This window comes from Acomys minous (assembly GCF_964271855.1).
Source record: "Acomys minous genome assembly, chromosome: 10".
Lineage (NCBI taxonomy): Eukaryota > Metazoa > Chordata > Mammalia > Rodentia > Muridae > Acomys > Acomys minous.
In genome coordinates this window covers 86,262,159-86,280,704 of record NC_140491.1, presented here as the reverse complement: position 1 = coordinate 86,280,704, position 18,546 = coordinate 86,262,159, and the positions used below count along the sequence as shown (strand labels likewise).

The window sequence follows — 18,546 nt, the reverse complement described above, 5'->3', positions numbered from 1 at the left end:
AGAACAAGGGCAACATATTTATGTTCTAACACTTTCTGGGTTTGTCAGGGGCCCCCGGTGGGCAGGGTTGTTGCCAGCACTCCTGTCTCCTTGGACTCTTGCTCAGAGTGCTGGAGAGCTGGGAGGTGCGGGCAGAGAGCAAATGTCTGAACAGTGACGTGTAACTCATCACTTCTCCAGTCTGTTCTATGTCTCCCTGACTGTATTCGTACTCAGTGGCCCTACTGCAGCAAACATATGCGAGAGGGGGAAATGCTTTCTTTTATCCAGTGTTAGGCAGCAGCCTCCACTCTCAACATTCATTCCTTACTACAAAAAGGAAATGTTACAAAGCTATGGCAGGGCTCTTCCTACTTAATTTGCCTGTAAACCTAAAGTAGCATGCATTTCTCCAATAAATAGCTTTATATGAAAATAAAAGAAATGAAATAATAACATCATCAATCCTACTACTTGAACTATTCATTTCTAAGAAGGCAAGGATCCATTTCTTTTTAATAACTGCAGCAAAGATTTCAATCTAACCCTGCGTCATAACCATCAGCACATACATGTGCTTTGTCTCCGACGTGAAGACCGATATTCTGTTAAAGTCTATTGAGCTTTTAGATACTTGGCTGGTTCCCTTCTTTCTTCTTCTCTGCATTCTTACTTATGCTTTTCTAATCTAAAGGTCTGAGATGAGGAGATGAGGAGACGGCTCAGTATTTAAGAGCACTCGCTGTCCTTCCAGAGGACAGAGTTCAGTTCTCAGCATTCACACAAGGCGGCTGACATACGCCTCTAATTCCACCTACAGGGCAAATAACACCCTCTTCCGGCCTCCTCGAGCACCTACACACACACACACACACACACACACACACACACACACACACACACACACACACCACTTTAAAATTATAAAATAAAATTTCGAAACAAATACCTAAAATGTGAGGATCAAACGGTATGCAGACCTGCTGTGCTTATTCAAGTTGCTCTCCACAAAATTAATCTTCATTTCAGCCTTCACTGTATGTGGTTGGTCTCACTCTGCACATGGAAACGCTCTTAAACCCTACGTTTCTGATTGCCAATTAATTTTTGCTTCTGTTTGCTCACGTTTATTAACTGTTTCCTACGTGTCAGGTGCCACACAGCTACGGGAGGAGCTTGATGAAAAGCTGAGCTTCCGTTTCTAGGCCACAGTGCGAGTTCAACACTCCATGCAAGGGCAAGACCCATAGGTCAGACATAAGACAGAGTCGCTCCCGGGACGCAGCAGGGTAGCCAGCCCAGAGAACACTGCGGTGAGGCCTCTCAGTATATTGACTTAGCCACAATCCCTACCCAGGTTGCTCTAGGGCAATCATAAGAGAAATGAGCAGAGCAGAGAGGCATCTAACAAGCGTAAGGGACAAGCTGTGCTGAGTGAGTCGGCTGGGCACACAGAGGGAAGCTGGGAAGGCAGTAGATACACAGTAGGCTAGCATGGGTTTCTGCTTTCGCTTGTGCTGTGGTTCCCAGCAGACACAGAACTGCTGTCGTCGAACAAAACTAAACATCAGGTCTCAAGCCAGCCGGAGAGTGGCTTAGGCCGAGTGTCTGAAACCTGCAAAGGAGTCAGTGTTTACCTTGGGCTCGGAGCTTGGCCAGCTCCTCGCTGAGCGAGTCCTGGGACTCTTCCAACTGCCTCCGCTTCTGTTCCATGTTCTGCATGTAGTCGGTCAGAGATTTGATCTTGGCCTCATGCTTTGAGCAAGAAAACAGATGGGAAGGAAAGGTGAGTACCTAGGGTCTGGAGCTGTCCAACAGGAAAAGACAAGTTAGACACCTCGCCACGCTCACAGTCTGTCCTTTGCCTGGGACTCAGAAGTGAGGGCTGAGGCAGGTCTCTCTTTCTTTCCCGTACCCTGCAGCTTCAGTCTCCACAGATGCTGCACAGCCGTGGCCCTCCAACTCTTCCACTTATGTGGAGACCGTAGCCCGCCCAGGTTTCCTTCCTCACCATAAAAGCTGAGCAGCTAATGATGTGGCTCAGAATGAGAGCACCTGCCTAGCGTGAGCAATGGCCTGGATTCGATCCCGGCACCGTAAGGAGGGAGGAGGAGGAGCATGTGTGCTGAAGGAGTTAGGAAACATCACGGGCTGAGGGCCTCCTTCGTTGGACAATGGCACATCCGCGCTTCTTCTGGCCCTCACACACAATTCACCAACTCTGCTCACTAGAGACCTTACATCCTGGGGCTCCGTTCTCTGGACCGCTCCCCCCTGTGCCAGTAGCCTTCACCCACCATGTCCCGGCGGGCTCCTAAGCAGGCCTCAGAATTTTCCCACAGCTCTTGGCTTCTCTGTGATTTCTTTTTCTTTTTTTTTTTTTTCTCATGAGAGTGTAGAGTAGATACTTAATAAACGGCAGTGAGATGGGTCAGTAGATGGGTGTGAGCTCACTGGCTGAGCAGGTACAATGATGGCTTCTAGACAGATGGGATATGTACTTTGCTCTGCCTCTCGATCTGCGGACTCATGTTGAGGCAGGAAGTCGCTACAAAATGAATTCTGATGCTATCATGCCTCTGCAATATAGTTAGAAGAGCTATGAAAACAGCGTTGGGGGGGGGGGAACACACACAAAGAAGAAAACTTCAGTGAGGGACACCGTTAGGATCCTTAAAGCACACCGAGACATGACGAGCCACGGTTCTATCGGCATCAAACCTCTGAGACTTAACGACTGAGCCAGCAGCTTTCTGTACTGAAGCAAGGTGTACAACAGCCTCGGGCGCTGCACTCGGCGCCAACACAGGAAGAGTTTCCCGGCCTTTAAGCATCCTGGTTATAACTCTGCTCTCATATATCAGTCAGTGTCACCCCGAGGCCAGGACCCCACACTTGAGAGTGAACCTTCCCCTGAGTGCACTCGCGCCAATGAGTAGAGTTCACGGCCAACACCCACGTCTAGGGCACACTTTGAGCACTGCAGATGGAGCCTTGCCCTTGCCCAGGAGCTCTAAAGGGGCTAGCAAGTGCCGCACCCTTTTTGCCCAAACTCCCTGTTTGGCTCTTCGCTTCCAGCGCCTCTGCTCTCTGCCTCCCTGCCATCCCGTCCAGGCCTTTCCCTCAGCAGGATTCAGGTCCCTCAGTTCCCTCAGTGGTATTCCTTGAAGGCCATTTGGGGAGGGGCCCTGGGGGGCGGGGGCTGCCTCTTCCTCACTCACTCAACACAGGGCGCAGCTGACCCAAGGAGTCATGTCCGTGTGTGGTGTGCAGGAGGGATATGGGCACCGAGCTGCTATGTCCAGCTGGACACAGAAAGGGCTGGGCTCCCAGCCATGGATGCTCTGCCTGTGGCTGCCTTCAGCCCTCAAGTGTTGGGGCTAGGAGTACCCCCAAGCTCATGTCATAGTCTCAAAAGGTGACCTGAAACCTAGAGTTGAGCTGTACTTTTCTCTAATGTTTATCTTTTTCTCTCAACTTTTATATATTATATAAATGTCTTGCTGAAAATAAAAAACAAAAAAGTTCTTGTTGCTAATGACAATATAGTTGTAAAACTATAGAGCAATCTACAAAAACGCAGTATGACTTTTACCTACAAACAACTCCGTCTTCCAAATTAAGATATATTTTACAAAGATATAAAATGGCATATATTAAACTCAATGTTTTAATTTTAACTTAATTTTATATAATTATACTTTCCAAATGCCCAAGTTCTATGAATTTTTATAAATGGCATGTAATATTTTACACATAACTTCATCACTTGCCTATCAACAGGTATCTGGGTAATATATTTTATAATAATGTAAAATAATAGTGCATCCAACAGTTTCCACATGAGCTTTTAACATTTTAATCAGGAAATTATACCACATGAATTTCAAAAACGCATCTCCTTTACCAATAAAAAATAATATGTATAAAATTACTGGACCAAAAGACACTTAGAGGTTAGGGAGATACACAAAGCGTAGAAGTGCCCTCTGCACAGTCATGGTGACCTACACCTGAATCCCCAGGAGCTATAGAAGAGCTGGGAGTGGTGGCATTTGCCTTCTGCCCCAGTACTGAGGATGAGCAAAGACGGGTGGGTCCCAGGGGATTGTGGGCTAGCTTGTCTAGCCAAAACATGGGCACTGGATTAGTATCACTAACAGCAGGGAGCAGCGTAACAGAGGAGGGTACTCAGAGTCAACCCTGGCACATGTGCACATACAGATGAGCACATACACATGTGCAAGCACACCTGTACCATGTGCACATGTATAGAAACAAGAGACTTACTTTTTTTCTGGTTTTATATTTCCCAAGTGGTTTTCAAAAGGATTACTAAGTTATAGTTCAACACGTTTATCCACTTTCCACCATATTATTAGCACTGAATAGCCCTTTAAGTTACATCTTTCTTAATATATAAACCACCTGTAGAACCCATTTTAGGCAATTAGTTTGGGGCTCTATGCACCATTGCATAGTATGTTTAAAGCCGTATCAGGTTATGATGTTCTTCCGTCTGCCTCTTGGTACTGTTTGACATGTGGTCCACGCTAGCACTTGTTTTCCCCAAAGACTCTGTTACAAGGCAGTGAGCAGCACACACTGGCACCATCTCAGACATCTCAAACCCAAACAGTAAGCTTACATATCGGCACAGCCCAGAGCTGCTCCATGGTCCTCTGAACTACCCTCCTAAGAGGACGACCTCACTCCAATGGGAAAAGAGCAGGCTTGCTGACACATCTGTGAAACATGCCCTGAGCTTGAGAGACTAAGACATGAGCTTTGGCTTATGTCCAGCTCCGCCATCATGTGTTTGGACAACATATTTAACCACAATCACATCTTTATTAGGAAAAATACTAAAACACAAGAATAAAATCTGCCTGCCAAACTTTGTAAAGATCAAGTAAGAAGTCAGCAGACTACCAGGATGAGACCTGATAGGCTGTGATCATATGGTGGAGGAGGAGGTCCCCTTCTGTCACAGACCTAGGGGAAGGGAATAGGATGAAAGAGGGAGGGAGGGGGGAATGGGAAGATACAAGTGAGGTGATAACAATTGAGATGTAATCTGATTAAATTACTTAAATAAAAAAAAAAAAAGATCAAGCAAGAAAAGGCAGGTGAAATTTTTTACTGCCATGTGTACATGTGACAAAGAACGAAACAGTGCCTTGTCACCACCATCAACAACAGTTTCTAGTCCTACATCTTAAACTGTGCCCATGGTAGGGATGGGCAAATGTAGGAATGTTTCCTCAGCTAATAGGAGACTTAGAGACACATTATATGCGCCCAACTACATAGTCATCCGAGTGGACAGAGAAAGAGAGACAGATGGTTTGAATACAGAGACCAGGCTTGGTAACACACACTTATCATCCCGACTCAAGCAGGCAGGGGGGTGGGGGATGGTAGGGATGAGACAGGAAGATGATGAGTTCAAGGCCAATCTGAGCTACACTGTGAACTTTTAGTCTCAAAAAGAAAGGTGTGTGTGTGTGTGTGTGTGTGTGTGTGTGTATGTGTGTGAGTGTGTGTATGGGTGGATGTGAGTGTATGTGAGTATATGTGTGAGTGTGTGTGAGTGTGTGCATGTGTGTGTACAGGTGTGTGTGAGTGTGCATATGTGTGTGAGATAACCTAAGCCACACTCCCATGAGGCTGATACATTGTCTCTCCCTAGCCCCAAAAAGGGATTGGAGGGAACAGATCTCAATAGATGAGTGTGAACAGGGACGGACCAACAGCCTACCTGGGAGATAAGCAACTGGCAAGCCGCCAGCTCCCGCTCGCTGGCATTCATCTTCCTGTTGGAATCCATCTGGGCACTCTCCAGCTGCTTGCTGCGGTTCACAAGGGACTTGACCTCCGACTTCATCTTGCTAATGTACAGGCGTGCCATGGTGAACTCCTCTTCAATGACGCCGTTCACGTCTGCCAGCTGAGCGTGGAAGGGAAAATGAGAAGGTCACGGACCCCTTGAAACATGGCCATGGGTCCTTGAGACATCCCTAGCTTTTTGGAAAAAAAATTCTAGTCCACAGGAGTAGAGGAAAGGGAAGGCTACAAAGTCACCGTCAAGTCCTCAGAGACTACACCGGAGAAAGTTCCCATCAAAACCCATCATCAAACACATGCCTCAGTTTACCATGCATTTCCTTCTAAGTGATTGGAAATAAAAGGGAGGCCATAGGAAGAAAAGCTACCCTACATGTCTACAACAGTGAGAGCAGTGTCCCTTTAGGGGCCTTAATCCCACCTGGAGAGAAGTTCAGCCCAGCATTTCAATTTCTTCTCCATACTTTGCACAGGAGTGAGTAGCCCATTGTCTATGTGCAGTGGCTGACATATAAAAGACTGTCTCCACAGTCTTCAAGCAGAACTTCTGATGCCTGGGAATGTACCATGCATTCCAGCACGTCCTCATGGTGACGGCTTCCTGGTTTCCCTACTTAAATACCTGGTGCTACCACTCTCTTCTCTTTGCCTTTTCACACCTGCCCTTCCAAGGAGACAGTAACCTACCCAGTAAGGGATCTAAGACCAAGCTGAAATTCACACTGAGAAGAGATGATTCTGGCAGAACTTCTGAATGAGATACATCAGGTTCTAAGTTCCAGAGCCCCATTGGAAACCAAAACCAGAAACAAGGTATTTGGAATAGGCCCAGCTGCTGTATTGTATTTGACCGCCAGAGGGCAGCCTTGCACCTTAGGAAGAATGTCTGTCCCTGCAGAATCCAGCCCAAGAGAGCTAGCTTATGATGGAGGCAATCACTCTAACTCTAGTTTCTGATTTTCCACCATGTCCTCTCACTACTTCCCTCCTCCTCACCCCCTCCCACCTCCTCATGTTATTACTGCTGTCATTAACTTATCATATATCTTTTCTACATAAATATTTGAGAGCTGAGAGAAAACGGTACCGGGCATGAGCCCTGAATATGAAGTACACAGTTCTGCGTGGCTGCTGTGGTTTTAGCCTTGTAAGAATTCAACAGTACTTAACAGTGACTCCAGCACGACACTAAGTTGACAGTGGGGAAAGCTACAATTATCATCTGTGACTCCCCTCCATGGAGGTAGGCCCTTGCTAAGCTCAAGCTGGGTTTGGGACTGCTGGAGACTTGCACCCCCAACACTGCTCCTCATCCCCTCCCTCCCATAATGCAACACTGAGTGGGAAACACTTGCAGCCTCGGTCACTGGCACAGAACAAGGTTCTCTGAGAGTACCAGGATCCATAAGTGAGAGTCATCAATGACATTAACTAGGGCACCCGGTGTCCAGGACCTAAAAATAATCTCCAAACATCCAATTAAGTATTTTAAAATGCTCTCGATCATGCTTCTGACTTCCGGCAGGAAGGACCGTTAATGGCAAAGCACAGACAAGCTTTGCTTTCATTAGCTTGTTCATCAGCTCCATGCTAGCTAGCACTTACCATGAAATGTCTTTCCTTATTGTTAGCAGCAGGAGGTGCCAAACTTCCCCTAAGTCAGCTCCACTTGGTCCTGTGAGGCTTTTAACCAGGCCCCGTGTCAAAATTGCACCGCTCAACACCAACACGTAGCTCTAAAAAACCCTCCCCTCAGACATAGAGTAGCCAAGCTGGGATTAACAGATTAGTCTGGCAGGGCCTGAAAATGCTGCACCTTTCACGCATGGGGACTCAGGAACACTCCACTAGAAGCTCAGCCTACCGTGTGGCACCGGCCAGGTGTTTCCTGTTTCCCAGAAGTGACTGGGGGCTCCCAGTGTTTAGCCACTGCCAACTCCGTGAAGGATCATTGAGTAAACGTAAAATGCTTACATGCAAAAGATCTTGTTTTCCTGAGCAGCAAGTTAAGAGACACCATTGTCCCGCCTAGTGCCATCCACAAGCCTAAAACTCCTCAGTTCAAGATACTTTGTCACTGGAGAGCTAGGCTCATCCAAACTTTGGGGGTCATCGCCATCCCCAGAACACAATCCCACAGTACACTTCAAAAGTGTGGAGCTGACTCCATCTAATGTTTACCCCCTGAGAGCTGGTCTCGTAATTCTCAATCTTATTTTTTTCTGGTTTATGACAGCAGCCCGTACTGTGGCCAATCACTGTTGTTCTTGGCTGGTAACATTCTTTTTCTCTCCTTTCCTTCTCACCCCAGCTCCGAGGCAATCGCAGACCACCCTCCATCTTCTCTCACTTTCCCACTTCCCCGTCCTCAGGAACAGCAGTGCGCATAACTAGACGCCATCGTGGTAATCTTATTTTCCTTCGGGATGCTCCGTAGAGCAAGTACAGGCTCCATCTACTGGGCTTTCTGGCACATAGTTCCCTCCTGGGTAAAAGTAGTCAGTGTGGGAGCCCACCCTGCCTCGGATGTAGTTGGGTGAAGATGCGACTATTGGCGATAACAGCAGCGATCTTGCTACGTGAGGCAAATGTTTAAAGATATGAAAATGAAACAGGCTAAGGGCAGCCAGCAAGGAAACACAATGGCCGGGTCCCCTGTAGTACTGAGCCACTTCAATGAAACAAAATTTGTTTCTCCGGCTTTAATAAGCCACGAGTCAGCTGGAGAATCTTATTAAAAGGAAGATTGGGCTTCAGGAGGTCTGAGGTCAGCCTGGGGTCCATACTGCTAATTAGCCCCAGGTGATGCACATCACACTGACTAATGAGGTGCCCGGCTTCTCCTGTTGCACATAATTACGTGTGGTTTGCTCTTTAAGCCACTGTTAGTGTTAGCTGCCTATGACTTTCAGCCGGAAGCTTTCCCAAGTCCTCCTCTTTGGCTGGAGAAAGCTCACCACATTGGGTTCTTAAAAGGGAAGACAACTGAGACCTGGCCTGCAGTTTCCCCCAGCTGAGCCCCAATGTGGCGACACTGCAAATAAGGCTGAGTGGGGGGGGGGGGAAAACCAAGTCACACAAAAGCAACCAAGACTGGAAGATGCTCCCTACATCTGAAAGACAAATTGCTCCTCTCCTCCACCCCTCCCACCCCCTCCCACCCCCTCACCCCGCCCCCCCATCCATGCATCAACTCTTCTTTTCCTGCCTTCCATATCCATATTTCCCAGCATGCTACGCGTGCATCACACAGCGCCAGCCCTCGAGGGCCGCGAAGCCTGACTGGATCACACCAGGCAGAGTAGGACGAGAGAACAGAAGTCTGGCTCACAGTCTTCACGTCGTTGGTGCCGATGAGTCCACCGATCTCCCCCAGATCCTTCAACAGCAGGTTCAGGATCTCGGTGGCTCTCTTCTTCTGGTGGTTACTAAGCTCTTGTAGCTGACTCAGCTCTCGCTGTGTGCTTGTCAGTGTCGTCTGGAAAAGAAATTCAACCGCAAGTGACTGGCGTGGCCCGTGAATGTCCTACTTGCAGCCTGCAGAGCTCACCAGCCCACGGCAGACCGGACTCTGATCATGCCTCTCTCGTCTGCACGGAAGAGAACTCGGAAGCCAGCTGCGGCTCCGCACTTGCTTCTCTGATAGAGGAACTTAATGGGCAGGTACTATCTTGTAAAAATCAGGTGTGTTCTAGCTAGCAATACCTACGTTAGCAGAGTGCGTTCCTAAAAGTGAATCCAGGGCTCAGAAGATGACTCCGTGGGTAAAGACAAGAGCTGACTCCAGCAAACCGTCCTCTGACTTTCACCCGTGCACCACAGTGCACAAACACAAAATTAAATAAAACGTTAACACGGACTTTTGAAGAAATAAAGGGCTAGAGAGATAGCTCAGTCACTAAGGAGCTCGCTGCATAAGCCTGAGGACCAGAGTCTGATTCCTGACAACTAGATAAAAATATCTGGGACTGGTGGTGCATACTTGCTGTCCCAGGGCTGGGACAGAGTCCTGCAGCCCACTGCTCAGCCGGTCTAGCATACTCAATGACCTCCAGAAGAATGAAACTGTCTCAAAAAAAAACCAAGACTGACAGCACCAAGGCCAGATGCTGGAGGGTGACCTCTGACCTCCACGTGCACACACTGGCACAAAAAGAGGCCCCTGTGTTTATAGTGCTCAGTCACGTTTTCCGACTCACCGCGTGTGGTCTCAGCCCCCCCCCTTCTTCTAGTCCAGGATCCCCAGCTCCTTTCTCAAACAAAAATCTGTCCCCCGGGTCACTTCCAAACCCCCTGAGTAATGGGTCTGGGATCAGCAGCCCGGACGAGCGTTAACGAGCACAGAGAACAACGCAGAACATCGCCCACTCCTCGGGAAGCCAGAATAAATACTGTCACTCTTCCACGTCACTCACGTTCCATAGCAGGCCTCTCCCCGTCAGCAGCGAAAGCTCTATTTTCCCTCAAAGCTTCATCAAATTAACCTCCTTTTCTACCCTCCCATGTTTGTTCCCGGGAGAAGCAGCATGCTCCTAGCTCACAGCGATGTGATAGCCTCCTCTTCTAACCTTGGTACTAGCTCAGCCAGCGCAGGTGCAAGTCCTCTACTCCCGGGGGCCTTGCAAGTTAATTCAAAGGCCTTTGCAACTAGCCGCTACAGTTTGATTAAGTACCGTATTATTAAGGCAGGTGGATGATAGCTTGTTTGACACAAAATGAGAAGCATACTATGGAAAATCTTGTCTGACGTTAAGAAGCACAAAACACAAAGGACGAGCTGTATGAACCCTGGAAAACCGTGAGCTGAAGTGGAGTAGGTGTCCCCTTTGAGTGAGCCTGCATTGTTCATCGTAACTATGACACACACACACATATGTCCCTGCCAAGTGCTTTATATAAACTGTCACTAACACTCATGCCACTCAAGAAGCACATTACTGCCATTTGGATAGTTAAAGCCACAAACCCTCCAGATGTTTAAACATCTTGCCTGAGGCCAAAGAGTCATAATGTCAAAATTTTCACTGAGCTTTCCCTAGATCTAGAATCCACATTTGGCTATTTCCGGGAAGCATTCTTGACAATGGTTATCAGTTTCCTGGGTGTAAACAGCTGTCACAGGCAGTTTATGGTAAAGAACTGTGGTTGAGGCCTCAGAAAGCAATCTGAATCTTACAGCCAACTGCCTTCCTATATAAGTCTGTCAACAAGGAAGTCCCGCCCCCTTTAACACTATTGCTCCAACCGTTTTCTGGGCCAGCTCATCCGTCAGCTGCTCATTGGCCCTGGTCTTGTCCTCCACTTCCTGTGACTTCTGATCGTAATTGACAGCGAGCTCCTCCAGGGCCTGGAGAACTTCCTTCACCTCATCTTTGGCTGCCTCGTTTTCAATCTGGAGGCGTGTCAGCTCCTCCTGAATCTTCTCGTAGTCCCTTCTCGTGGAAGCTAGAAGCTGGGGAAATGAGCAGGCATGGTGAATCCACTAATTATGTCAATGACCCGTGCTCTACTCGAGTAAAGCAATTTTAAAACAAGATACAGGAGGACAGGTTGGGAGCGCTCAGGCTGTAGGGAACGCTCACTGTATATTACAAATGCTAAATATGCTTTCAAATATTATTCCAAAAATATTTTCTCTTCTTTTTGTATTAAGCTTCAGAATTTTATGCTTAAGTCAAAGACACACACACACACACACACACACACACACACACACACACACACACCAGGGTACTATAGCTAGTTGGCTCTTTCATGTTACACAAAAGATGAGAAAACTACTGCCCATGACTATACTGGCAGATCTTTTTAAAGCAGTGCCATAATTTCATCATCAAAAGAGTACTTAAAGTGACGTCATTTTCCCTATTGTATATGAGAAGTGTATGGAAGACTACACCCCCAATACGAACACACGCTAACAGGAGCTCCTGGGCTCATGGGTGTTTTATTTAGCTTTCTTACCATTGTTATTTTCTTATTCCCCTAAAATGAACATGTATTGCTTTGCAGGGAAGAAAATGTTAAAAGTTTGAATGGTAACAAAAGTGATCCGAGGCAGCTGTACCACATTGGAGATGGATGCAGAGAACAAAGCCATAGGCAAGTGGCCCCAACCACAGCTAAGATAGGAACCATTAGACGCGGTTCACGTGACGCCAGAGGCGCAGACTCTCTCCTTGCAAAAATCACAGTCATTACATTGGAAAGATGATGGGAAGCAAAGAGGAAGGAAATGGTCCCAGGGACAGTTATTCCCGTGCGTGTGGGGCTGAGACCAGGACATCAGTCTCCGCCACCTGCCACCACCATATGAGGCATTCAACAGCACGTTAGCAGTGAATCGAAAAGCACCTTTAAAGCACAAAAGAGAAAAATACTTAGGTATTCTCAGCAAGAGAATTCGAATTATCTATGTTTGGTAGATCGGCTGGCTGTGCTTTGCTTGAGTTCCTGTTTGTATGGGCGCACAGTGCGATTAAGACAGTACGGCAGAACTGAATGCGGGCAGCGGCAGACTGAAAGCAGGTTGACCTCCTTTTTAGTGAACCAAATGTATAGTAACAGCACTGCAGCCCCACTTGGCTTTCCCTCTCTGATCTACTTTTGGTTTTGTTTTTCCTGGAGGACAGCAGGAGAGCGCGGTCTATGCCAAAACACAAAGCAGACTTTTGTAATAGCCAGGATACAGAACCAGCCTGGGCGTCCATTAACAGATGACTCGGCAGAGAAAATGTGAGAGGGAGGCAGACTGGGTGGAAGGAAGATGGACAGATCGATAGGCAGGTAGGTATAGGATGGGTATACAGATAATGAGAGACAGACGATGGCGACAGATACGTAAATACACACAATGCAGTTCTAATCAGTAATAAGAGATTATGTCATCTGTAGAAAGAGATCTGAGACATCATCATGTTAAGCAAAATAAGCCAGATTCAGGAGGTCAAATGTCATGTGCTTTCTGTTCTATGTGGACTCTAGGGGGCTTGGAAATGGAAGCAGAGCAGGAGGAGAGGAAAGTGAGACAGGAGGGGATCACGGGGTGAAGATAAACAAAGTGCAGTGCGCTCTTGTATGGAACCCATTCTGTTTATATGAGGCAGTTCATCTGCAGACGTGACGGATCCTAAAATAGCGCCGTGCGGCTACGCTGGGACTGAGCAAGAACCACCCTTCCCTCCCGGGGCTAAGTGTAGCACCGAGTAACTCCATAGGCCTCACAGTACTAAGCAGCCGCGCACTTGTTTCTAAACACAGCCACAATCAGCCTTTGGCTACCAAGAATTCTCCACTTTGCCAAGCGACAGGAAGGAAGGATCACTATTTTCACACCATAACCTGTTTAAGGTTTTGGGAAAAAAAAAAAAAGCTATTTGCAAATTATATTTCATGGCTAATAGTAACAACAAAAACTAATTTTTTAAAAAATCTTCATTAAAAAAGAATTTATTGTGCTCTTTACCTCATCCTGATCCAACATCTGTTGCTTTAGCTTCTCAGCCAGCTGGCTCTGCTGGTTAATTTCATCATCCTGAAATGAAACATCATTTTTAATTTTTGGTTAGTTTTGCCAGTTTTGATATCTTGGTTTCCCTCCCAGAATCAGACACCAAGAGGCCAGTCCTGAGTAACACACATTAGGTGGGGGAAAGGCCACCAGGAGGCCGTTCCTGGGGCTTGTTAACTAGTGTATTTCTTCACCAGCTTTCTTTCTAGGAAATGTAGTATCTACTTAATGAACTCAAATCCTGCCCATCCAGAAATCAGAGGTCTGGTACTTGGGAACTGAAAGGGACTCTGGAGACACCCTTTCCCCAAACAAAGATGCTAACAGACAGGGCCGTTAGCACATCTGCCAAGTCACAGGAAGGAAGGATCAATAGTCCCACAGGTATGGACCTGTTAACTCAGAAGAAAAACTAGTGCCTGCTTGAGGTTTGCTCTTTGGTATCAATGCACAGCCCTCTTGATTGGCAACCAATAGTCTTGTCCATTGAGAGGCAAGACAAGGAAAACAAGGCCTGCAGCCACAGGCAGGAATGCCTTATTCCAAGCTGCTACTCTCTTCCTCGCCACTAGGTGTTGCTGCTGAGAAAGCAAGAACACAGCCCCATCCCCCCACCCCCCACCCCCCACCCCCGACCCCCGCCCTCAACCACCAGCAAGCCGCCCCCAATGAAGGACAGGCAGCAGGCTTGTCAGCTAACCAAGGTGGCCTTTCTGCTCTGCTTTCATGATTTCAAATGTAACATCAAGTCTAGTCTGTGAAAAATGACAACAGGCTTCAGGCCTACCCCTCCATAAGTTATAAATCCTAAGCGATGACCCGTCTCAGGAGGCACCCCAAGCAGTCAAATCCAGTTCAGTGTATTACACTGTCTTTGTGCCAGGTCCTGCCTCTGTGGGGTTTTTTTCCCCCACTAAAAAACCCTCTCCTGAACTCTGGGTCTGTTTCAGAAGTGAGGTGAGAGGGGTGAATAGGACCCGGCCACAGAACCCGGTTCCTACAGATATCCACAGCACGTATGTTGGAGTCTCTGTCAGCAGTGGCATAGAGTTAGGGGATGGTATAGCTAGTACCCTTTCAAAGAGCACCAGCATCCTCATGTGTGCAGCATAGCTCTGCACACCCTTAGCCTGTGTCTTTGGTCCTACACACCTGGTCTCACTCCTCGGCTCAGAAAGCCCATTTTCCCTGAATTCTGTGCACCAGTGTTTCTCCAACGGCTGTATGAAATACTGATTATTTCCCTTCCAACTCAGGTTTCTGGCAGAAGAATTAGGGAAATTACAGGACAGGGAAACTGCCAAGAATTGGTACCTCCCCAGCTAACTCTATTTTGTGGGGCATGCTTTTCCTCAACTTCATACATTTAGCATGTGAGTTGCACGGACCAATTTTCTATTGCTGCTCAGCATGAGAAGAGTACAGCTTAACAAAAAAAGGCGCAGGAAGTCCAACCTCATCTCTTCCCCCAGGTGAAAAACAAAACAAAAAACAACACCACCACCCCGAGCACCCCCAAACCCACAACTACCCCCAAGTGACAGAAAAAAGAAGGGGGGTGGTGAGGTGCCTTGCATTCTCATACGTCATTCTTGGCAAAGCCTGCAGGTGCAGCCCTCCTCCCTGACAGGGGACAAGCTAAGACGTGATGAAAAACCATCGGGGAAGGATGAAAACGAGACTCCATTAAAGAGCAAATCAGGACTAGAGACAGTTCCCGAAGTAGATTTGCCCTTTATGAAGGCGACTTTCTGAGGAATTAGTGTTGTCTGTCCTGATTTCATTTTCATTTCCTACGCCTTTCTGAATAAGGTGTGCTGTTCTCTCTGCGTGTCAAGTGTACCTCTTAAGGACAACTTTAAGCACGCTCTCACTGTGATAACAGATTTCAAAGCACTTTTCAAAAAAAATTAATTTTGTAGTGGGATTGTCTTAGACGTGAAATAATGCAGTCACCTCAGTTGTCAAAAAGTCACCAATTCAGAGATGTTCTTGCTAAACAGTCATTAGTACAGTGTGTGATCGACTTACAGCTCTTGAATTTACTTCCTCCGATGAGAAAGACAGGGCCAACATCCAAATGTTTATGCTATAACCCAGCCCCCCCCAATCGTACTGACACTCTTCTCATGTCCCCATATGATGTGTCTTCTCCATCAAGCAGAGCAGAAGACTGATGAGAAACCTGGGAGCTGTTATATGCTAATGACTTTTGATCCCCATCGCAGTCCTTGGGGTGACATCTGTGAGCCCTGTTACAGATGAGAGCAGCACACAGGCATGCAAGGGCACCGTCCCCGGCCTCTGACCATCAAGCCACGGGTCTGCTGCACAGTGCATGCTTTTCCGTCAAGTATCTGGACCTTGGGTTTCTCTTTCCTCAAACCCATGAGGAACCACAAAGGGAATTGGAGAAACTGTGTACTCTTTCTCCCACTGTGTCCTAAAAAGATTTACTGAGAATGACCAGTTCCTTCGTTAAAGGGCTAAGGCCAAAATGAAACTAGTGTGGGGCTCAAGGTCACGAGCTATGGGAACTCGTTCTTCCTCTGCTACCTATAGGCTGTGAGAACTTCAGACACGTGACCACCCTGCTCATGCCTTACGTCACCCCAGACGCTTCCGGGTCTACCACTCAATAATCCAAGAAGATACTGTCCCAATTCATGCATTCTCAAAGTATCTAAACACCTAAATCACCAGACACACAGAGCTAATCTTCTAGAGTCTTCGAGCGGACACATAAAAATGACAGCTGACAGGACACGAACAAGCAGCTCACAAACGGGTAAACAAAAGTTGAGCAGATCATGAGCCCTCAGGGGCATCGCCTCTCCGCCCTGTTCTCTCCCTTATCTCTCAGCATCACAGAACCAATTCTGATCTGCCATCCAAGAATCTGTACATGTGGGCATCTGTAGGTGAGGAGGAGGTCACATATGGTTTTTTTTTTTTCACTGTTTAAAACAATAGCACTTCTTTGGAGAAATCAAGACATTTGCATGAACTCTTCACTTACTATTGATCTACTTTTGCATGTAAGTGTTGACTATACTACCCAGGTTTTTTAAAAGGGAGTGGGGCGGAGAGAGTATAGCCAGAGCGTGCAGGGCAAAGTACGCAGTTCTCATAGCTATGGATATTTTATCAGATGTGTTTTCGGAGCAGGGTGAGTCGGCTGTAATGTTTGGGTGTTACGTAACTCCCAGAAGCACAAACTAGCAGAAGGTGAGTCACCAAAGCAACTGGTCACATTCAGCTTGCAAAGGTTGAGACCAGACTCCAGGCTTTATCCCAAAGACAGAGCCCTGTAAGATTAATGATGACACTCCCAGAACAAAGCTATTACATCCAGGCTAGAGGTGCTCCCCACAGCACCTGAGCCGAACTGCCACAGAAAAGATTAAACCAGCCTGAAAATTTCAGCAACCTTGATGCAATGAGCTAAAAGAGCCTAGGGTATCCCAAGGGCAATATGCCAGGATCACATGACATACTGATTTAGTTTCTGGGCCTTTGGGGTTCCTACCTGGACCTTTACTGTGGATAAGTGATACATGCTGTTCAAGGAGTCGCCTTTCTCTATTCTTCAGTTACATGACCATTTAAGCCCTAACAGTTTATTGTAAGTTTAAATGTCCCCAACTCACTTGGTCAAACTACATCACCCAATGATCTCCCTTTGATTGGAACTTCACAAGTAGAAAGGCTATCAGCCTTTACTGTGATTGTATCTGGAGCCCTGGGCCTTAGACATATGTGATTAAAGGCACACTTGAGTCTTGGGAGTCACCTTCCTTGTCCCTTAGAGGGACTGCTGTTGACTTTCCCAAGAAGAAAGAGAGACACACAGAAGAGGAAAGAGACGCACACAGCTGAGTACACTCAGACAGCTTCCACTCTCCTGGAGTAATCTACCCAGACAGATTTCTGTATCTGAGGACTTGTCTGTCTAGACCAACCTACCTGGCTTTTCTAGCCAAACTTCTGTGACATTTTCTACTCCCACAAGCTACACAAAGGGTACCAGGAAGATGGACACCCACAGTGGTCTGCAGCCTACCTCAGCTCCAGGGGGCTGAGCGCGCCTGCCACCTTCGGTCTTTGTACTAGAGTAAGAGCTATCAGCCTCTGGCTGATATATAAAATAGAGACACGGGAGCTGCTTTTAGAGAAAGCACTGGCCCCACAAGGCAAGTAAAGGCAGGATAAAAGCCTATCATCTTGGGCTCCATCTTGTATCTCTCTTTACTTTTATCTGAGGAACTCTGCACAGAAGCCTGTTAATCACTCAAGGAGGGTCTATTGGAAAAATCCCATGATATTAACCTATCTCATCCCTTTTCAAGACTAAAAAAAAGATGAGAGTGATGGAGGCACTTTACTATCGGTTTTCCAGTGTCCTGGCTTCCCTCAAGGGTACCTGAATGTCTGCAGTCACTAACCTAAACGTGCAGTGTCCCTGGGTACCAGTTATCAGCAGAGCTCTGCAAACATGTTAGCACAGGGTGAGATCAGTCTTCAAATGAGAGCTCTCAGCAACTAGGAACTGACTCGTGCTCACAAGCAGTACCTCTTGGAAGCATCCTGCAGAACCAAAACTGAGACAACGGCCACACCTTGACCGGAACGGCTTTCATTATGTGCACCTCTTGCCCGTTGCCCCAATGCCTCCCCTATTTAAAGCTACTGCTCAGGTCTGTGCCCTGAAGATGGAGTTAGGCTCACGGAGGCCCTGGCGCATTCCTTCCCCCTGATGTGGCAACATTTGTCAAGTCCCCCTCTTACTTATCTCTAGCATTAGGAGATAGCTTATCTCTTTAACTGGCCCACTGGGGCCGAGCGCAGTCTTTGAGGGCCCACAGAGACGGGGCTCCTGCCCTGAACCACAGACCTTATCATCCAGCTGCCGGTACAGACTGGAGATCTCCTCGTCATACTTCTCCTTCTCAGCAGAGATGCCGACGACAACAGGCGTGATGTTGTCTATGATGGGCGTGTTGTCACAGGGCTCCAGGTTCTTCTGGTCCTTGGCACTGATCTGCTCATCCTCAGGCACAGCTTCCCCTGAGAGAACACAGCAAAGCGGGGTGCTGAGGACTAACTAAAGAAATCAAGCATGCAACCCACCAGGAAGACTTCAAAAACCAGTCGTTCTGATGACAAATGCACAGCAGACACAATACAGTCCTTGTGTAGTGCAAAACTCT

The 18,546-nt window shown here is 47.3% G+C and overlaps 1 protein-coding gene across 1 annotated transcript in view; it reads right to left on the bottom strand.

Annotated features, from left to right (window-relative positions):
* KIF5C (kinesin family member 5C) overlaps positions 1-18,546 on the bottom strand; it is a 147,727-nt gene that overhangs the window by 37,280 nt on the left and 91,901 nt on the right. The window contains exons 12-17 of the mRNA XM_084800002.1: positions 18,231-18,403; positions 13,292-13,360; positions 11,072-11,278; positions 9,158-9,304; positions 5,741-5,929; positions 1,617-1,734 (exon numbers count right to left, since the gene is read on the bottom strand). Of these exons, the coding sequence (XP_084656128.1) occupies positions 1,617-1,734; positions 5,741-5,929; positions 9,158-9,304; positions 11,072-11,278; positions 13,292-13,360; positions 18,231-18,403 (903 nt within the window). The remainder of the gene's footprint in view (positions 1-1,616; positions 1,735-5,740; positions 5,930-9,157; positions 9,305-11,071; positions 11,279-13,291; positions 13,361-18,230; positions 18,404-18,546) is intronic.